General features: G+C 40.5%; 1 protein-coding gene across 1 annotated transcript; it reads right to left on the minus strand.

Moving 5' to 3' along the window:
* Window positions 1-13,600: 13,600 nt before the first annotated feature.
* On the minus strand, window positions 13,601-14,427 carry LOC122638644 (TIR-only protein-like). The gene is made up of 2 exons (XM_043831501.1): window positions 13,937-14,427; window positions 13,601-13,730 (listed from the first exon to the last, which is right to left on the minus strand). Exons 1-2 carry the CDS (start codon window positions 14,425-14,427, stop codon window positions 13,601-13,603), a joined length of 621 nt encoding a protein of 206 aa, XP_043687436.1.
* Between the last annotated feature and the right edge of the window lie 4,815 nt (window positions 14,428-19,242).

Raw genomic sequence — 19,242 nt, forward strand, 5'->3', positions numbered from 1 at the left:
TTCCCTCTATGGCTGCGGCTCCGGCGATCATCACCTGCTCCGGCCTAGATGAAGGGAAGTGGCAACCATCCCTGATTTCGCCTCTTCCTCCGACGAATCTGTGACTACATAGATCTGACCGCCCTTTCCACCCAGCGCCCCAGCTCCAAATCCGATCCCACAATCGGCTAAGCGTTGCCGGTTGGCTGCCCAGTTTGGGTCACATCTCCAACAGTCGTCGATGGGGTTTCCTGCCCACCTTCTGGTTAGAAATTCTGTTGAAGCTAATAATATTTCTCTGGGTGGCATAACTACTTGTTTCCACAGGGGACAACAGAGAATCAAGGAGCAGGAGGAAAGTCAAATTAAGGGCAATTATTGACAGTTTGAAACTATACAGCTCTCAAAGACTAGTAAATCGAAGTTTGAATCTGATTCAAGAGACTCATTCTGCAAGTCATTTTGTAGGGAGAAATGATAAAACATAATAGAGATTTCAGCCTAATTAATTGCAATTGCAAATACTGAAATTTCTCTTGATCTGTGGGTTACTTGAATTGCACTTGTAGCTTAATAACTTGTTTTGGTTACAGCTCCAAATTGCTAGAAGAATTTGAGGATTATCGTGTATACACAGTGTGTATATATCATTAACTTCCACGGAAACCAGAGGCATGACAACAAAAGTAAATTTCTCTTAATTCGCAAGGTGAATTGTCCATCTATCTCATTTTATCTATAAAATTGGAGGCAAACAGACTCATCTTTGACTCAAGCAATTGATGCACACGAGAAAACTAAAAATCAGAATGGAAATTTGAAAAAGGCGGCAATGGCTTTTATAAAAAAACCCTAACGCTAACCCGTCTGGGTCTTTCTCTCTGCAACCACAGCAGCAGCAGCGACAACAAATGGCCACAACCACCCCGGCAGCAACCCAGGCTTGTGGAGCCAAACCCAAGTGAGGATGGTTTTTATAAAAATGATTTAGTTTAATTATTGTTGTTTTTTTGTTGTATTGGTAGCTTTTGAGATGATTTACAAGAAAAGTAAGGAATTGGAGCATCCGATTAGGGGTTTTGTTTGAGAGATCCAACTGGAGTGAGAGGGGAAAATGTCGAGCAGTGGGAACACACATTGGTATCACAGATGTGCAACTTCGACGGTGGCCTGTCACAGTGAGAGGGGAAAATGTCGAGCAGGCAGCCTGTGCAACTTCGTCGGTGAGATGCAGTTTGCCCTCATTGTGAAGGCGGTTTTGTGCGAGAGCTTGATGAGATTAGTCCTTTTGATTTCCTTGGACTGGATAATGATGATCATGACCACAGATTTGGGATAATGGAGGATTTTTCTGTTCTTCCTCTAAAAATCGTTTAGGGTTTTAAAAAAAAAAAAGAAAAATTGCAGAGGTTTGGGGAAGATGGGTTGGATATTTTTTATGCACTGGGAAAAAAAAAAGAAAAATTGTGACTCAAGAAAAATTGTGACTATGTCCATTTCGTTATTTTTTATGCACTGGAACTGGAAGCCACAACACATAAAAAACCTGCTGGAGGGGTTGGCGGTGGTGGTGGTGGCGGCGGCGGAAGAAACAGCAGAAAGAGAAGAAGAAGAAGAAGGGGAGAAAAAAGGAATAAAAAAAAAAGTATTGAATAAAAACAAGGGCAAAATTGTCTTTTCTAAAAAACTAACTTCTTACATCACTAATTCATCATTAAGGGTATTATAGGGATTTCACTGTGATAAGGGTAATTTCGTCATTTAAAAGAGTTAACAGACACTTAACTGCAGAGACTAACGGAGTGGACTATCTTGAAATAAATTCATACAAATAAGGGGTGTCAGTGACATTTTGACCAAATATGGTAAGTTTTTGAGATATTAAATAATTTTAGGGGGTGTCCGTGAAATTTTCCCAATGTTTTAATTAACTTGTCTGTCATTGCCGATATCAATACCAATACGTATCTGTTTAATCAGTTTGTATTGGATCAATTTCAAATCAAACGGCTATTTTTTTTTGGTTTAATAAAAATCACTTTTTGATCATAATGGTGCTGTATCAGAATCAGGTCCGTCTGACTAATATCGATACGTATACCTTCGATCCATACACCGATAGGATACTTAGATTTAAAACCAATGATTTATGTTCATTTCATGAAAATAAAGTTTTGCTTCATTGGTTTTTACCCGGATCTAGATCCTCTCTAATGAGGAGATCGTCCAATGAGTGTCTAATGAGGAATCCAATGGCTGGGCTGGCTGGCACGCATCGTATTAGCACTTCCAGCCAGTCTAGCCATTGGGTGTTCATTGGGTGATGCACTCATTGGAGAGGATCCTGATCCCTATGGGAGAGTGACACCCATGCCCAAACACATGGAGTGGGGGGGCGGAAAGACCACTCCGACGCTCCACCCCTATGAAATGTGAATTGACACCCTTGTTGATGTTTTTGCATGCTCTCCCATTGGCTTCAGCATGTGCTGGAGCCACACTTCCCCATAGGAAACACTACTTATTTTTAAGGGAAAAAGAATGGTGTCAGTCATGTTCCCTTCACCCACACGTAAGAGGGTGAAATGATCATCCTACCCTTTTGTTGGATGCCCCTAAGCATCTTCATTGGCCCCGCAGTGGTGCAGGAGCCACGTTCTTCTTCCCTATTTTTAAATTTGTTGTCTTAAGGTCCTGTATATTATCATTGACGATTTTTCTCTACTATCTAGATGGTGGGAACAAATGACGTATTAGAGTGTATGCGAAAGAATAATAATAATTTCGATTCACATAGGTGGAGATGATTTGAAGTCTTTGTTAAATTAGTGATTGCATTTTAAAGAGAGAATTACAAAAAAAGGGACAACGTTCTATGTGGGAGAGCGCAGGGGACATGCACGTGCAACAGCCAATGAGAGCATACTCTGACATCTCAAGGGGTGAAAATTCTACCTTTCATGGGGGTGGGGCGGTCATTTTACCCCCCACTGTATCTTGGCATGGCCTGCACCTCCCCTCCACAGAACATTTTTCCTAAAAAAATAATGATGATGATGAGGAACTAATCAACTAAAAGACTCCGAACTTAATTTAAAAAAGAAAGATAGAATGTTAAGCACATCACTTGAAGTAATAAGATGACCCATCAAGTTTGTCATCTCTAGTTCTGAACTGTCTTATCCTTAAGAAAATGAAAAGATAACTCTCTCTATAATTCATATGCTAGGACGCATCTCATACAGGGTGGGTGTTGTTCCACTATTTAAATATACCATGTGGTGATACTACTCATGCTCAAATTTTGTGTATATATTAGTATGAGAAAAAGAACACCACCTGGTTGTGCTGTGCATGCCGCCCTTTTTGACTAACATACGGTTTCATTATCCATTTCTGAGGCACAAAGCTCAGGGCTTGATGATGTAAGGCGGTCAATGCGCACCACCTTGTGTCTGGCCAGCACGGCAGGACAGGCAGCCCGCACCTTAGAAGATCTGGATCATCATAGGCGAGGACTTGGAATCTTGAAGAATATTTTGGAAAATATTAAAACCTAAAGGTGAAAGGAATTATTCAAAGTTAGTGCTTACTATAGGGGGGCAGCGACATGGTTGAAACCCCGGGTTCCCCAATGCCCCTACCATGGGAGGCGTAATGACCATTTCACCCCTGTCCAAATACTCTGTCTCGGTGGGATCCACCCCCTTTATTAAAGGCACTGAGAACTAGGCCTCACAAGGAACTGGAGGAGATAATTTTCCAATAGGATACCCTACATCTTTCCACAGTCCAAGAGTCAAATCAAGTAATTGTTCAACATGCATACAACAACATGGGGACCTGACATTCCACGGTTTCCACCAAATTGTAGGGTTTTTTTTTTTAGGTGGAGAGGGGGAAATAATGTTTTAATCTACTAGATAAAATCGAAAATTACAAGATAAATGGGTTTCAAATTTGTTTTATTCAATCCTTAAAGTTTTTTTATTTTTTTGAGACCTACAAATTTGAAACCTACTTATCTTGGAATTTTGATTCTTATCTAGTAGATCTAAGAAATTTAGGCCGACTTGATGGATTGATCCGATTCGATGGAGTATTTATATTTTTTACCCGCTTTATTGTAAGGTGAGTGAGATTTGGGGTTTTCGATTTAGGGTTTTTGGGAGAGAGTAGCAGTGCCGTTTTGGGTGTTCTTGAGGGATCTTTATTGTAACTTTCTCCGATTTAAAGAATGAAACAACTTTGCCTTCGTCCGTGGACATAGCACACCATACTAATGTGTGAACTGCGTTAAATCCCTATGTCGTCTTGATCTGTTTTTGTTGCTTTTCGTGTTTTGGTTGGTGTTTGCTCTAACAATCCTTTTAGCTATGGAATGATCACAATTAGGATGGTATCCAACAAAAACTTTGATTCTTTAGAGTGATTCTTAGAAAAATAATTTTCTTAGTGACATCTTTTACATTATTTGTAATCCTACTTTTTTTTCTGCCTATATAATACATTTTTTTTAAGGTGCAATTTGTTGTCACTAAAGTGGTGAACTAAGAAGCTATATCCTTCTCGTAATTAGTCCCCTCTCTCTCTTTCTGGCATTTGGGTTTCACAGACCTAAGCTGCAGCTAAGTTGGTTAGCACTCATCTCAGATTCTCAGGTAAAAATTTGTAGAATTGGAAGGAGTAGTTGGGCCTGAGAGTTGGGGGATGGGCTTTATGGGCTTATCACTAGTGTTTCTCTGCTCGACATCTTTGAACAGTCAAAAAGTCAAACCAAATCGTGTAAGCTCTGGATTGGTCCAACATAAATCCTCCACCCAAATATAATTTTTTTATTTTTTATTTGTGGTTGGTGATGAGTCGTTGAATGGACCTCCAACTATGAAGTGAAAGGGTCTGATTGCCTTTCTGTGGCGGGCGGGCGGGCGTGCGTGCGTGCGTGCGGGGGGGACTACTAAGGTATGAGTGTTGATGGCTGGGTAATGTTGGGGTAATATTATGAATCCTATAACCAACTAATTCCTGGTGCCTCCACGTGTGAAGATATAAGGAAGTAAGAAGAAAAAATGAAAATAATTTGAAATAATTTTAGTTTGAGTGAGATAAACACATAAATCAATCATTGTATCATTATAATTTTTGTTATTATATTTTTTTTCCAATATCCAAACACTATCTTATATAAGAGCAAACGGTGAAATTATAGATTACAGACGGCCCTACCAAACAAAATCTGCGAAAAGGATTGCTCAACTACCCAATGTACCCCATTGCCATTTTTGTTTTATCCGATGGTTAGCGAGCCAATGAGAGGGCATGTAGAGGCATCCAATAGTAGGGGTGGGGATGAGATCATTCGCAGTGTTCTTTTACCCTTTTTTTTTTCAGAAAAAAATTTGCCTCACCTAAAGAGAAGGAAGAATCATGGATGAACTGATCCTATGATTGTAGGTCTTTTTTAATTAAATTTATTCTTAATTCTATTTCTATGTACTGGATGTCTTGTTTTCATTTTTCGATTATTGGTTGTAACCAATTGGATTCTATTAGTGCTAAGTTTTGGAAGGGGTTGCATGGTTTAGGTTTTAGGAGTACTGTCATCCATAATAGGGATCTTTTTATCAAGTTGTATTGGAGATTATTGACTCGCGGCAGGACTCATGGTCTAGAGTTAAAAAGCTAAATATTTCCCTTATTCTTCTCTCTTTGATCAGGCGGCTATAAATAAAAAGGGTTCTTTAATTTGGGATGGTTGTCTCAAATTCTTCCTTTGCTTGAACTGTTGGTCTGTCCAAAGGTGTGTAATGGGTCCTCCATTGCTCTCTGGAATGATCCTTGGATTCTTGCTCTTAGCAATTTTAAGATATTACATATCTCCTTGTACTACTAATCGGAGAAATGGGATTTGGGTTCGCAGGGAAGCTATCAATAGAGAGGAAGAGCCTAGGGGATTTCACGATTTTGATTTTAGTCGTCGGGCGGGTATAGTTCTCAAACTGGGTAGTAAAAATGGGGGAAATGGGTAGTTTCATTTGAAATTATGTAAAACGATTTTCAACCACACGATTTGTAGAGGCCATGTGGCGCTCTATGGAGGCCGCACTGCCACTGCACCGCTAGATGTTGCATTGCAAAGGATTTTTATCGGTAATTATGTTGTCACAAATTTCCAGAATTTACCGTTTTGTTCTTGTGGTTCTTTTAAGTGAATCGGATCTTCTAATTTCTATCCATTATTTAGTTTTGTGTGCCATCATTGAGTCATTGGTCTGTTTTCTAAATAAGGCGATGTTGAATGTTGATGAATTTTTATCTTCTCAATTACACTATCCGTACTTGACCGTCAAGTACATCTAATAGAGGGAGGTGGATCCCATCTCAGGCAGTGTGTTCGGGCAGGGGGTAGGATAGTCATTTCTGTCTCCTCTGTTAGATGTACTTGAGTCAAGTACGAGCAATGTAATTGAGAGGATAAAGATCCCATGTTGATGATCCAGAGTTACTAGAACTTGTGGAAATGGAGCTTTGTGTAGAACTATAAATGGATAATCAAAAATTCAAATTCGATCCACATCTGTATCTGTTTTGGAACATTTGTATTCGTTTAGAGATATCCAGAAGAAAAAAAAATCCGAATATTCCGATAAAAATTCGTCGAAAGAAAATCCAAAAACTTAATAATAAAAAATTAAGTAAATAATGATCTTGAGGGTTTTTGAAGTTCAACAGGTTCTAAAATATTAGGAAAAGAAAATAATGATCTAAGAGATATGGATTGAGAGTGAATTGTATCCGCTAGGAAGAGGAAGATCCAGATTTACACAAGGTAGAGATGTAAATGGATGATCGAAAATCCAAATTCGATCCGCATCCGAATCCGTTTAGAGGCATTCGTATTCGGCCAGGGAATATCTGGATCTGATCACATCTGATTCGTATCCAAGCTGAATCCGATCCGTTTACAGGCCTAGCTTTGTGGTATGGCAAATGAACTAAATGGTAAATTAGTTTTATTAAGAGAGAGAGAGATGTTGGGGGTATTTTACTTTGTTCCTTTAGCTTGTTTTACTTATATGGGGATTTGGTAAATCTTTTCAACATATGATTGTAATGTTGAGGTTTTGGTGTCTTGACTTCGGATGATGGACTGTTGTGTGGGGTCTCCTTGGGTATTTCAGTAAATCTCCTGTATAGGGTTTTGCTATAAACATGTAACGAGAGTTTTTTCTCTGTAACAAAAATCTGAGAGAGATGTGAGGACGAGTGACTGTAACCTTATTCTCTATTGATAGTGAAATAGATCTCATATCACTATGGACATAACCAACCTTGTCAAACCACGTAAATTCTTGTGCGCATTGTGTGATTCTATTTGCGTTTTTTCCTTTACTTTTCTACATCGTGTTAGGGTTCTACATGTAAAACATTATTGAAGAAGTTCTCATTAAGGGAGCGTGACCCATGCATGCACACAAGGCCAATGGAAGCACACAGAAATATCAATAGGACGGGCATTTTCATCTTTCATGGAGGGTGGGACAATCATTTTGCTCCCATCTATATCTGGATGTAGGGCCACACTTCCCCTGAAAATTCTTTAACGTAATTTGTATCTTTCAGATTTGTAAATCTTTTTGCTAATTGGCAGATGTTGCCTATTCCCCCCCAAAAAAAAAGAGAGCATACGACTATATTAGAGGTTTTTTTGTTAGAAAAAGATCACTACCCGATCGTGCACCTTACTTGAATTCCACACTTAAACATACAAAGCGCCTTGGATGCCTAGAAACTACCATCTTGCCCCCATATAAAAGTGAAATTTCCAATCACTCAAGATGCTTTGTGTGTCTAGGCGTGCACACAACCGGATAGTATTCTGTTGTTACTTTTTTTTTTTTGGGTTAAACGACAAGATTAGACATTAGAGATTATACAAAACCCAGAATCTGCGAAAAGGAAAGCTCAACAAACCAGTGGACCCAACTGCCATTCAGAGTCAAACATGGGTATAAAATCTTTTACCCAGGGTAGGTGGAAACATTGATCCTTCCCTTCCATTGGTTGGATTGGGATTAGAGGATTATTTATTTAAATTTTTTTTTTTTTTAACAATTAGAGGATTATTTACGGGATTACGTCCGAAGAAAAAGGAGACAAACGATAAAAATAAAAGTCAAAGTGGGTCTACCAGTGGCCCTCCTTTTGTTTTGTGAGGGTCTGTGGTTTTGGCCTTTCTGTTTTTTTGTTCTCTCTTTCCCTTTCTGTTATTTTATATAATATAAAGTTTTCCTTTTCAAAAAAAAAAAAAAGAGACAAACGATAAAAAAAAGTCAAAGTGGGTCCACCTGTCGTAATGTAATGACAAAGAAAATTTAATTCTTTCCAATAGCTGATTGGTATACGAATTTTGTGTTTTTTTTTTTTTTTTTTGGGGGGGGGGTGTTAAAGTAAAAGATTTGTATAAGAATTTGATCATGAGGTTCTGTGAGGTCAGCATTTTATTGGGTTGGTCCTTAGTCTCATGGAAATCAATGTGTTTACCTAAATCTTTAAGTCGATGGGGGGGGGGGGGGGGGTTTTAAGAGTAGTGTCATTCATAATAGGGAAAAAAAAAAAAAATTTGTCGGTAGTGCCTTTATTTTGGGGCACTGTAATGCGGGTTTGAGAGCTCGATACGTGGAAGATGTGACATTCAATGGTATCAAGCTTGAAAAAATTAGAAAAGAAAAAAAATGTGTTGCATCAAACTTGCACCGTTAGATGAAGCTTTTACCATGTGTCGAACTCCCTGGGCCGCACTGCAGTGCACAACCAAATGCTTGCATTGCAGAGGGTTTTAATCCTTCATAATAGAGATCTGTTGATCAAATTAGATTGGAGATATGTTCAACATCGACCAAATTATGCTTTACAACTGATCAAATTAGATTGGAGATTTGTTCAACATCGACCAAACTATGTTTCACAGCTATTTTGTCATTCTCTCTATCATCAGAAGAAACACCTAGCTAACCATGTATTTGGATTAGTTCCCTAGAGTAATCAACAACAATCATCAATTTATGAAATGAAATCTTATCTCATGGTTTCCTTATAAGGTCCCAATACCTCTCGTATATAGGGTATCCCCTACCAAATATTTTCTCAACGAAGATGGATAAGTCACCTCTACTACACTTTTAGCTAGTATCATTTCTTTGGAGTGATCACGACTAGGTTGGTATCAGGCAAAAAACTTTGATTCTTTAGAATGATTCTTTGAAAAATAATTTTCTTAGTGACACCGTTTAAATAATTTGTAGTCTTACTTTATTTTTGCCTATATAATACATTTTTTTACACTTCAATTTGTTGTTACCAAAGTGGTGAACTAAGAAACTATAACTTTCTCGTAATTGTCCTTTGTTTTATTCTCAAAAGTTATTTAATAAAAGAGGGAGACTATCTCTCTCGCCTACGTGAGAGGGTCTAACTCCAGGTGAAGAAGAGTTGAAAACTGAGAGATGGAAACCACAGAGACGAAAGAAGTAATGTATATGAAGATCGAGGAAGAATGGCTTTTGCATTTGGGCTTCACAGACCTAAGGTGCTGCTAAGTTGGTTAGCACTCATCTCAGATTCTCAGGTAAAATATTGTAGAATAGTAAGGAGTAGTTGGGCCCGAGAGTTGGGGGGGATGGGCTTTATGGGCTTATCACTAGTCCTTTCACTAATGTTTCTCTGCTCGACATCTTTGAACAGTCAAAAAGTTAAACCAAATCGTGTAAGCTCTGGACTGGTTCAACATGGATCCTCCACTCAAATGTAATATTTTTTTTCTTTGACCTTTGAAAATCAAAGTGGAGCCGTGGATGGTTTGCGGTTGGTGATAAATCGTTGAATGGGCCTCCAACTATGAAGTGAGAGGGCCTGAATGCCTTTTTGTGGTGGACGTGCCGTGGGGGCTACTAAGGAATGAGGAGTCCGGATCCTCTACTTCCACCTGCCCGGTATTGTCGTGCGCCCTACACACAGCAAGGTGGTAAAGACCGCCTTAACCCAGCTCGGATAGGGGTAAGGCAGTATTTTCATCGCCCTGCTGTGTATGGGGGCACACACGGCAGAACCGGGCAGGCAGAAGTAGGATCCCGATTCAAGGTATGAGTGTTTTTATGGATGAGTAATTTTAGGGTTTATATATGAATCCTATAACCAACTAATTCCAGGTGCCTCCACGTGTGAAGGAATAAGCAGGAAATAAGAAAAAAAAATCAAAATAATTTGACATTCTTTGAGTTTGAGGGAGATACACATAAATCAATCATTATACCATCATAATTTTTATGTCATTATATTTTTAATATATTTTTTTTCTTTCTGAGCATCCACACATTACCTTATATAAGAGCATACGACGAGATTATAGATTAGAGATGGCCCCATCAAAACCGAATCTACGAAAAGGACAGTTCAACTACCCAATGTACCCCACTGCCATTCAAAATCTAACAATAACCATATCTTTTGTTTTACCAGATGGTTAGTGCGGGGCCAATGAGAGGGCTTGCAGAGGCATCCAACAAATGAAGGGGTGGGGTGATCATTTTGGCCCCCTCTTGTGTTTGGACACAAGGGGATACTACCGGGCTGGGTTCATTTTCCCTTTTTTTCAGAAAAAAGTTTTCCTCGATCACCTCTAGAGAAGGAAGAATCATAAGTGAAGCGATCCCATGATCATAGATCTGTTTTAATTAATTCTATTTCTACGTAGTGGATGTCGTGTTTTCATTTTCATTGTTATGTCTATCTGAATATCAAGCATTTCCTTAATTCATAAGATCTTGTCTAATAAGTCTAGATCCCTTCCCTTGCGCGCGGGTAACTATCGTAGGGCATGTCATGTCACACCATCCATGAGGTGTGGGGAGTCCAGATCGATCCCTTTCCCATGTGGGGTCGGTGGGGACATATCCACACCCTCTGGGGCTCTGGGGCTGTGGGTTCTCATCCCAGTCGTCCCACATGGGAACAGAATCCAAACTCAGGGAGAGGAACCTGATTCGTCTCTATACGGTGGATGTTGGGAAACCATAGAAGGCATGCAGTGAAGACTGGGCCGGGATAGAGCTAGCACATCGTCTTGGGTGACGAAACCTGTTTCTCCTTTAGAGTTGGAGAAGGGCTGGGCATTGTAATCTCCTCCAAGGTGCTCCACCAACTCGACTACCCAATGCAGTTAAGAGAGCTTGCTTCAGCTTCAGCTTCAGCTAGCAAGCTGTGGTATTTCCATGCAAAATGTTGCAGGCAAGGAGACTGAACCGTTATTAGTCTTCAGCGAACCGTGCTCAAGAGGTTAGGAACTAATTAGATCCCCAGTTGAGGTCAGCTTTAATTATTGGATTGCGTTTTGTTAGGTCACAATGGAGTAACCTCACCATTGTGCTGAGGTAGTTGCAGTAAGGGATGGATTCAAAATGTTCTCAGTATTTTTAGTCAAGGGTTATTATCGATCTGTTTCAAAGTCCATGCAAAACCCTAAAAGTGGGCTCCTCTCTCCAGTCTAGCATCATCTTGGTATTGGAAATTTGGATTAAAACCCATCCCCCCCCCAAAAAAAAGTAAATAAATAAAAAATAATAATAAATAAATAAATATAAAATATAAATATAAAAAAAAGAATAATAAAAAGGTGGGCAAACTCAGAGGCTCTCATGGCTAGCAGATGGGAGGCATATCCCTCTCGGCCTTTCTGTCTTTTAATGTATTATTTTTTTAAATTTTCAATTAAGGTAGGATTTTATTGCAAAGAAAAGCAAATAATACAACACAAAATACAACAACAATAGCAGAGATAGACCGAAACCCAACGAAAGAGCTGAGGGGTAAGATACTCTTGCCTTCTCTCTTAGCACAAACAAGAACCAGTGGAGCAAAGGTAGACACACAACTCATTGGCAGCCTGATGCCACAGGGAACATTGCCGCGGTTTGACGCCTCAACTCTAACCCAACCTGCCCTTGGCCTCGGGCTGGGATTTCTCATTCCTAGCTGGGACTACGAACCAAAAATTCCAGCCCAAGCCTCAAAGATAGGGCGAGGTTTGGATGAGCTCAGGTTTTTGGCCCATCTGAAACAGTTGTTACTTGAGCTAGGCTAACCAGTAACCAGATCAGCCCAACCAATATTTGATCCTTTATCCAATGGTTGAAATAATAAATGGGAAAATGTTTTCTGTGCCGGGGTTGCAGGCTGTGCCCAAACACATGGGGGTGGGCGAAATAATCGCCCCGCCCCTCTAATGGCGGAAATACCACCCTTATGGTAATCCTCTCATATCCAAGTATGTGGGTGACACTTTTGTGAGCTGTGTTTTGGCAATCATTGAACTGGGCAAAATCAGAGTCGGCCTTCTTGGTGTCTTGGTGGCAAGTTCTGTTTTAAAACTACGGGTTGGTGTTTACACTTCTTTTGGGGGAGGGGGGGAATGGGTGGAAAATGATATCGTGAACCCTCAGTGGTATGTAACTATCGTGAATCCTCAGTGGCAGTCAAATAATTACATAAGAAAGGGAAACTTAAATTAGCTAATACATAAGAGTCCTAATAGGTAAGGATGTAAATGGATATTCAAAAATTCGTATTCGATCCGTGATAGTATCCGTTTAGGAGAATCTGAATCCGTCCGAAAACTAATCGGATACGAATATGATAATCCCCCTATCCGACCTATTATTATCCGATTCGTTTAGCAATCCGACAATAATAAAATGTCTGAAATATATCTTTGTGTCTTTCTATCAAAATAAGTTACCTTATGGTATTTGTTTTCTTATTTTTATAATTTTATAAGTTAAGATAATGTGATTCTTTTTCTAGATTTTCTATTAGTTTCTATATATTGTTTAATGCATTGTGATACATGGAATCACATATCAATTAAAATATATACAAGGTAAAATAAAAAATAAAAAAACGTAAGAAAATCAAAGACTAAGAAGAGTAGAAGAAATGGTAATTGTTGAGCTCTCAAGTCTCACCTTAACCCTCATCAACAAAACTGTAAAGATGTCAACGGATAGTTGAAAACTATCTAAATCCGTATTCATATCCATTTAGGAGAATCCGTATTCAAAAATTAATATCTAGAAACTATCTAAATCCGTCCGAAAACTAATAGAATCCGTCTAAATATAATCGAATATGAATATGATAATGCCACTATCCAACCAAATTCGATCCGTTTACATCCATACTATAGGAAACAAATGTTAATGAACAAAGAAAGATTAAATATTACGTCCATTGTATCATTGAGTCATGGAGTAAATCAATTTACATTCTTATTTTTCTTTGGTAATCAATCAACATCATTACAGATTCAAAAAAAAGGGGGGGGGGGGAAATACACACATAAACATTGATTACCATGAGGATTCCTTATTTCATGTTACAAAAAATCAATGAAAAAATTTGACTAGGAAAGAGAAAAAATAAATGAATGAATATAATGACACTTGATATTGAGTTTGAGGCTTAATTTTGAGCTCACAAACCCAATATATTAAACACATAAAATTAGAAGAATCAATTTCAAGTTATTGTTGGGCTCTTAATTTAGTCTCCATTTAATCATCCATCATCAGATAAGGTGATGACCAGTAATGGAAGTTGGGAGTGAGGAGCGACGTTTGCTTTCTTCTTCTACCTCCAACTCAATCAAACTCTTGACCACAATGTCCGTAGTGTTTCTTATTAATTCAGACCAGTCCCTTTAATACGTACCCACAAGAGAAAACCAATTCATCAGAAAGAAATAAAGAAACACGAGCATTTTAGGTTGCGTTTGGTATGAATTCTTGAAATGCATTCTAGGTCGATTTTGTAGTTAGATAATAAAAATCAGTTAGAGAATTCCAAGAATGCATACCAAACGCAGTCTTAAATTAGAAGAGAATAAGGGACTCTTGGTTCTTACCCATTAGAGGAATCAAACGTGAGGCCTACGGTGTACTTAGCTTCTTCAAGTGCACCTCTAAACCTCTGCAACTCCTTGGCCGGACAAATCCCATCGTCTAACACCGCAAGCTCCGACGGCTTGACGTTGAAAAAGATAGGAACAACCTTCTTCTTGCACTCCATTAAAAGAGCCAATTCATGGAGGCAAAAGTAAGAATTGCAATAAGTAGGAGAGAAAATAGCAACACCAATCTTACAAGATCGAATTCCAGAATCGATATGTTCAAAGAGCTTATCACCAGGTTTCATATTCTTGCTGTCTAAGAAAGGGTGAAGATTTAGACGAAGGAAGTAATCGTAAAGCAAACCAGCAACTGAGCGTTTGGTGTCGATGCTTCTGTGGTTAATAAAAACACCACAAGACCGAGCCATCGGTTGTTTTCGATCACTTCTGTTGTTAACAAGAAGCTTACGTCCTAAGTGCTTCGCTAGAGAACGCTGCATGGCCATGAGTTTTGGAAAAAGAGAAGCTAAAGCAACTCAGCAACAGCAGATCGAGAGAGAGAGAGAGAGAGGATTCACTTACAGTTGAGGATTTGTGAGGAAAGAGGGAATGATGGCTCCACGTATAAATAGGGTATTGTGTGTTTGGTTTGAAAATTTCAAGATTTCAAGATTTGGACTCTCATTACTGCTGCCGCGTTATAAGAAGAAGAGAGGAATATGAAATACGTTTTTGAAATTGAAGTTTTTTCCGTTGCATTTCATGAAACAATTTATTTAAATAATTTACTTTAGAACTAGAAGGGAAGTGTATTTCTTAAAGTATCTGATTGTCTTTTTCAAGTTCCAACTTCAACTTCAAACTTCAAATTGACGTTTAAGACGGGTCATAAATCTTTGTCTCTCTTCTTACTCAAAAAAAAAAAATTAATCTTTGTCTCAGTCACGTGGTGAGATGACTGGGCCGATCAGGACCGGTTCTTTATCTGTATATCTTCTTCTTCTTTTCTTTTTTTTTTTTTTTTTTTTTTGGGCAATAAAATGACCAAGAAGGTTAATACTTAAGTGGGATCAGGATCGTCTCCAGGGTGCTGCTAGGGGGCATCCAGCGATTGAGCTGTGCCACACACATCTCGGCGCACATCTAGGGATGTGTGCTGCACAGCTCAACGGTTGACAGCACCTTGGGCGTGCTGGGCTCCTTGGAGATGAGCCAAAATCACTTAACTGACCCATAATTTTTATTTTCATTTTATAGTTTAAGGGCTTTGTGGGAGAGCATGGCTGGAAAATTATCTCATGCAATTCTCTGTCCGGTAATTTCCCCAAGTCCCTCTAATAGGGGTGGTGGATCCCACCTGGGTTACCTGGGGACCTTTATCTACTCTATTTCTTGGGTAGGTCCATATCCCCAAGTTCCTCTAATAATAGATGGGGGCTGAAATGACACGCTACCCCTGCTCGAACACACTACTTGGGTGGGGTCCACCCTCCTCTATTAGAGGAACTTGGGAAAATGAAGCGGATAGAAAATGGAGTAGATAAATTACCCCCACCCAGGCAGTGTGTTCGAGCAGGGGGTAGGGTGGTCATTTTTGCGCACTCTATGAGAGGAATTGCAGGAAATGGACGGGCATGGAATTGTAGGGGATAAAGATCCGAGCATGGCCCCTGCGTGCAGGATCAATGACAGAGCGCACGTTGGCATCATGGGGATGGAATTCAGACTTTCATGGGGGCGAGGTGGTCATTTTGCATCCTTAGTGTCTAGCATGGACGGTACACTCCCCCCCCCCCCACATCATGGTTCTAAGCATCGGTATCGAATCGCCTATATTGGGTGATCCGTACCAGTTTTGGACCTTACTGATCCCAATACTGTGTCGGTGGCATGTTATGAACAAGGGGTAAAACGGCTAAAAAACCAATTTTTCAAGGAGAATCAGGGGCAAATTGTTTGATACATACTGCCCATACCGATCCAATACTGTATCAATTTTGGGTTGATCGATACCTGTTCCGATACCGTGCAATAAAACCATGCCCAACCGAAAACTTTTCTCCATAGTTTAATTATACTATTTTTTTAGTTATGTAAACCAACAGTTTGAGGCAATTTGGATTTGAGGGAGTCGAGAGATGCTTATTGCCTTGAAGCTTCTGGAGCTTCTCCAGTAGAAGTGGACTAGTGATATTTTACCAAATTAAAGACTAGTGTGGTCGGTGGTACACAGGATTTGAGAAATTCCGGTCAGACTACCAGAATTGGACCAATTGGGCCATCCAGATTGAAAATCGGCTACCTGGATCTCAATTTCAGTCGGATGTCAATTCTAAGGTGACTTGAGGCCGATTATAAGGCTTTTGTAACCGATACAATTTCTTTCTGGTTGATCCGAAGTGGAATGGAACCGCAAACAGTGGTTGACGGATTGGTGGACTATTCAATTGATTCTGGTTGATTTGGAACGGAATCGAACCGAAAACGGTGATCAGATTCCAAACTATTGAACCCGGACTGGTCCTGATGGGACACAAAGGTGTTTATGTGAGTGGACTATATTCCGAGTTCGGGCAGACTCCTGACCAGCCAATGTGAAAGATACTTGGGAGAATGCTTTTAGTAGGAGATTTTGTACGCCAGATATATGTTACCCGAAAAAAACGGTCAAGACCATAACCGGAACGATAAAACAAAAAATTGTTCGAGAAGACATGTTTAAAACGATTCAGAATTTTTGAGGACGGTAAAGATACAATCAAATATTTTACCAACTATTAAAAACAAAATGGACAAAAACTTTACGGATTTTAAAGTTTAGATTTACAAAATGGGAAAAAGATCCCTGCTTGGTTGTGCCCCATGTGCCATCTCATAGGGCATCGTCAATTGACACCCTTGCCCCTTGGGTAGATACCCAGACACGTTTCCCCCCCCCCCCCCAACCCTTGACCCAATGTGGGTGTACAGACCATGCGATCACTTGCCCAAAAAAATTACAATATGCACATAAATTGTGAAGCTGACTCATGTCTTATTTAGTTAAATATTGATATTTGATGTGTACACCATAAGTCTATATACTCTAAAATAATAATTTTTGGGAAATCAAGAATTAATATTTGGAAAAGTATTCTATATTTGGGAACGTGGTTCCTACGCACGTGCAGGGGCCAATGGGAGAGAGAGTGTGGGGCATCAATCATTTCGCCACTGATGTGTCAGTGTGATGAACCCAAATTCACACCAACCAATCGGAGATCGCCACGTGGCATGACCCAGAAGAGTGGGCCAAGATAGAGTCAATGATGCACCATCCACCAACACCCATGGGCGCGGCCACCCTTGGGCGCCAGCCCCCTTGGGGACATGGACCTCCCTGGGCACCAACCCCCTTGGGGTGCGGACCCCTTCTCCGAACACGTCATCCCTGGGCACAGTCTCCCTCGAACAAGGTAGTCATCACCGCCATCAACAAGACACGGAACGCATCACCAAGGACTCTAGGCCACCGGCTATCGAGTCACGTAGTCTAAACGAGCTCATTTACTAAGAACCTCATCTACCACGTAGATGAGGTTTATCCACCAAGGATGCCAAGTCTATCAAGGACACTACGTCTTATAGGAAGACGACTACCAAGTCTATCGTGACATCACGTCTCATGAGAAGACAACTTATCTAGGAGGAGCCCTGCTACTCAGGGACTCTATCACTTACGACAAACACTCTACATCAACTGGGACTCTCCACACCACCATACACTACTATAAAAGGCAAGGTACACGACCTCATCAGGGGACATCTTAACTCATATTGAATACTACTATTCATCTGTTTGCTCAGAGAGATCTAACTTAGGCATCAAAGAGTCCTAGGCCGGAACCACACCGGTTCTCCTTTGTCACCCAGGGTCTTTTGCAGGTTACGGCACTCGAAGGACCGCTGAGCGATTTCTTGACGCAACACAGTGCGTAGGGCAGGGCACACAATCCCGGACAAGGACTCTACTGTCCAAGAATGCAAGAAGAAGCCATCCAGTATGTCAAAGCTTGCGAGCAATGTCAGTTGTTCACCCCAGTACCCCATCTACCCACCACCAAACTTACATCGATCCTCAACCCTATTCCCTTTGCCATGTAGGGGGTAGACATCTTGGGAGATTTCACAGCAACATCAGGCAACCGCAAGTACTTGGTGGTTGTCATCGACTACTTCACCGAATGGGTAGAGGCCAAACCATTGGCCAAGATCATAGAGAATGAAATGGAGAAATTCGTCCGTGACGACATCATCTATAGGTTCAGTGTGCCAAAGATCATAGTCTCCGACAATGGGAAGCAATTCAACAACCCCAAGTTCAGCACCTTCTGTCAGAGCTACAACATTGACTATCGGCCTGTTTTGGTAGCCTACCCACAAGCCAATGGTCAGGTGGAGGTCACCAACAGAACCCTGCTGGACGGAATAAAGAAAAGACTGGAAGGAGCCAAAGGGAAGTGGGTCGAAGAATTACTGAGTGTTCTGTGAGCATACCACACCACAGTAAGGACACCCACAGGAGAAAGTCCATTCTGCCTGGCATATGGAACAGAAGCATTGGCACCGATAGAAGTCATCGCCATGTCCCACAGAGTACTACACTTCCATGAAAGAACTTACACAGATGAACTGCGAGCGAACCTAGACTTCTTGGATGAGGTGCGTGAGAAAGCACTACTGAGGAACGTAGCCTACCAACAGCGAACAGCCAAGTACTACAATGCCAGGGTACGTGAACGGTTATTCCATCAGGGGGACCTAGTCCTAAGGAGGGCAAGTGCATCACAACCAAGGAAAGAAGGGAAGCTATCAGCAAATTGGGAAGGACCCTATATAGTTTCCAAGCAGATACGTCCTGGGACATACCGTTCGAAAACTCTGGGGGGCAAGAAGGTAGACCGTACCTGAAACTCACTACACCTGAAGAAGTACTATCAGTAGAAGTAACAACAGCGGAGTAGCAGCACCACCAACAGTAACAGTAGATGGCATTACAGTTTCAAGGATAATTTGAAAAAAAATTCAGGAATACTCAGCTTCTTCTACTACTCAACCGACGCTTTATGCCTAAGGCGTTATGCCACCAATGAGGCTTTAGGCGTTATGCCACCACCGAGGTATTATGCCACCACTGAGGCTTTATGCCTAAGGCGTCATGCCACCACCGAGGCTTTATGCCTAAGGTGTTATGCCACCATCGAGGCTTTGTGCCTAAGGCGTTATGCCACCACTAAGGCTTTATACCTAAGGCGTTGTGCCATCACCGAGGCTTTATGCCT

This window comes from Telopea speciosissima, chromosome 9 (genome assembly GCF_018873765.1).
Source record: "Telopea speciosissima isolate NSW1024214 ecotype Mountain lineage chromosome 9, Tspe_v1, whole genome shotgun sequence".
NCBI lineage: Eukaryota > Viridiplantae > Streptophyta > Magnoliopsida > Proteales > Proteaceae > Telopea > Telopea speciosissima.

Coding starts and splice junctions, on each gene's coding strand:
- LOC122638644 (XM_043831501.1), bottom strand. CDS start 14,427: ATGGCCATGCAGCGTTCTCTAGCGAAGCACTTAGGACGTAAGCTTCTT. Junction 13,731..13,936: donor ACGTTTGATTCCTCTAATGG/GTAAGAACCAAG, acceptor TACGTATTAAAG/GGACTGGTCTGAATTAATAA.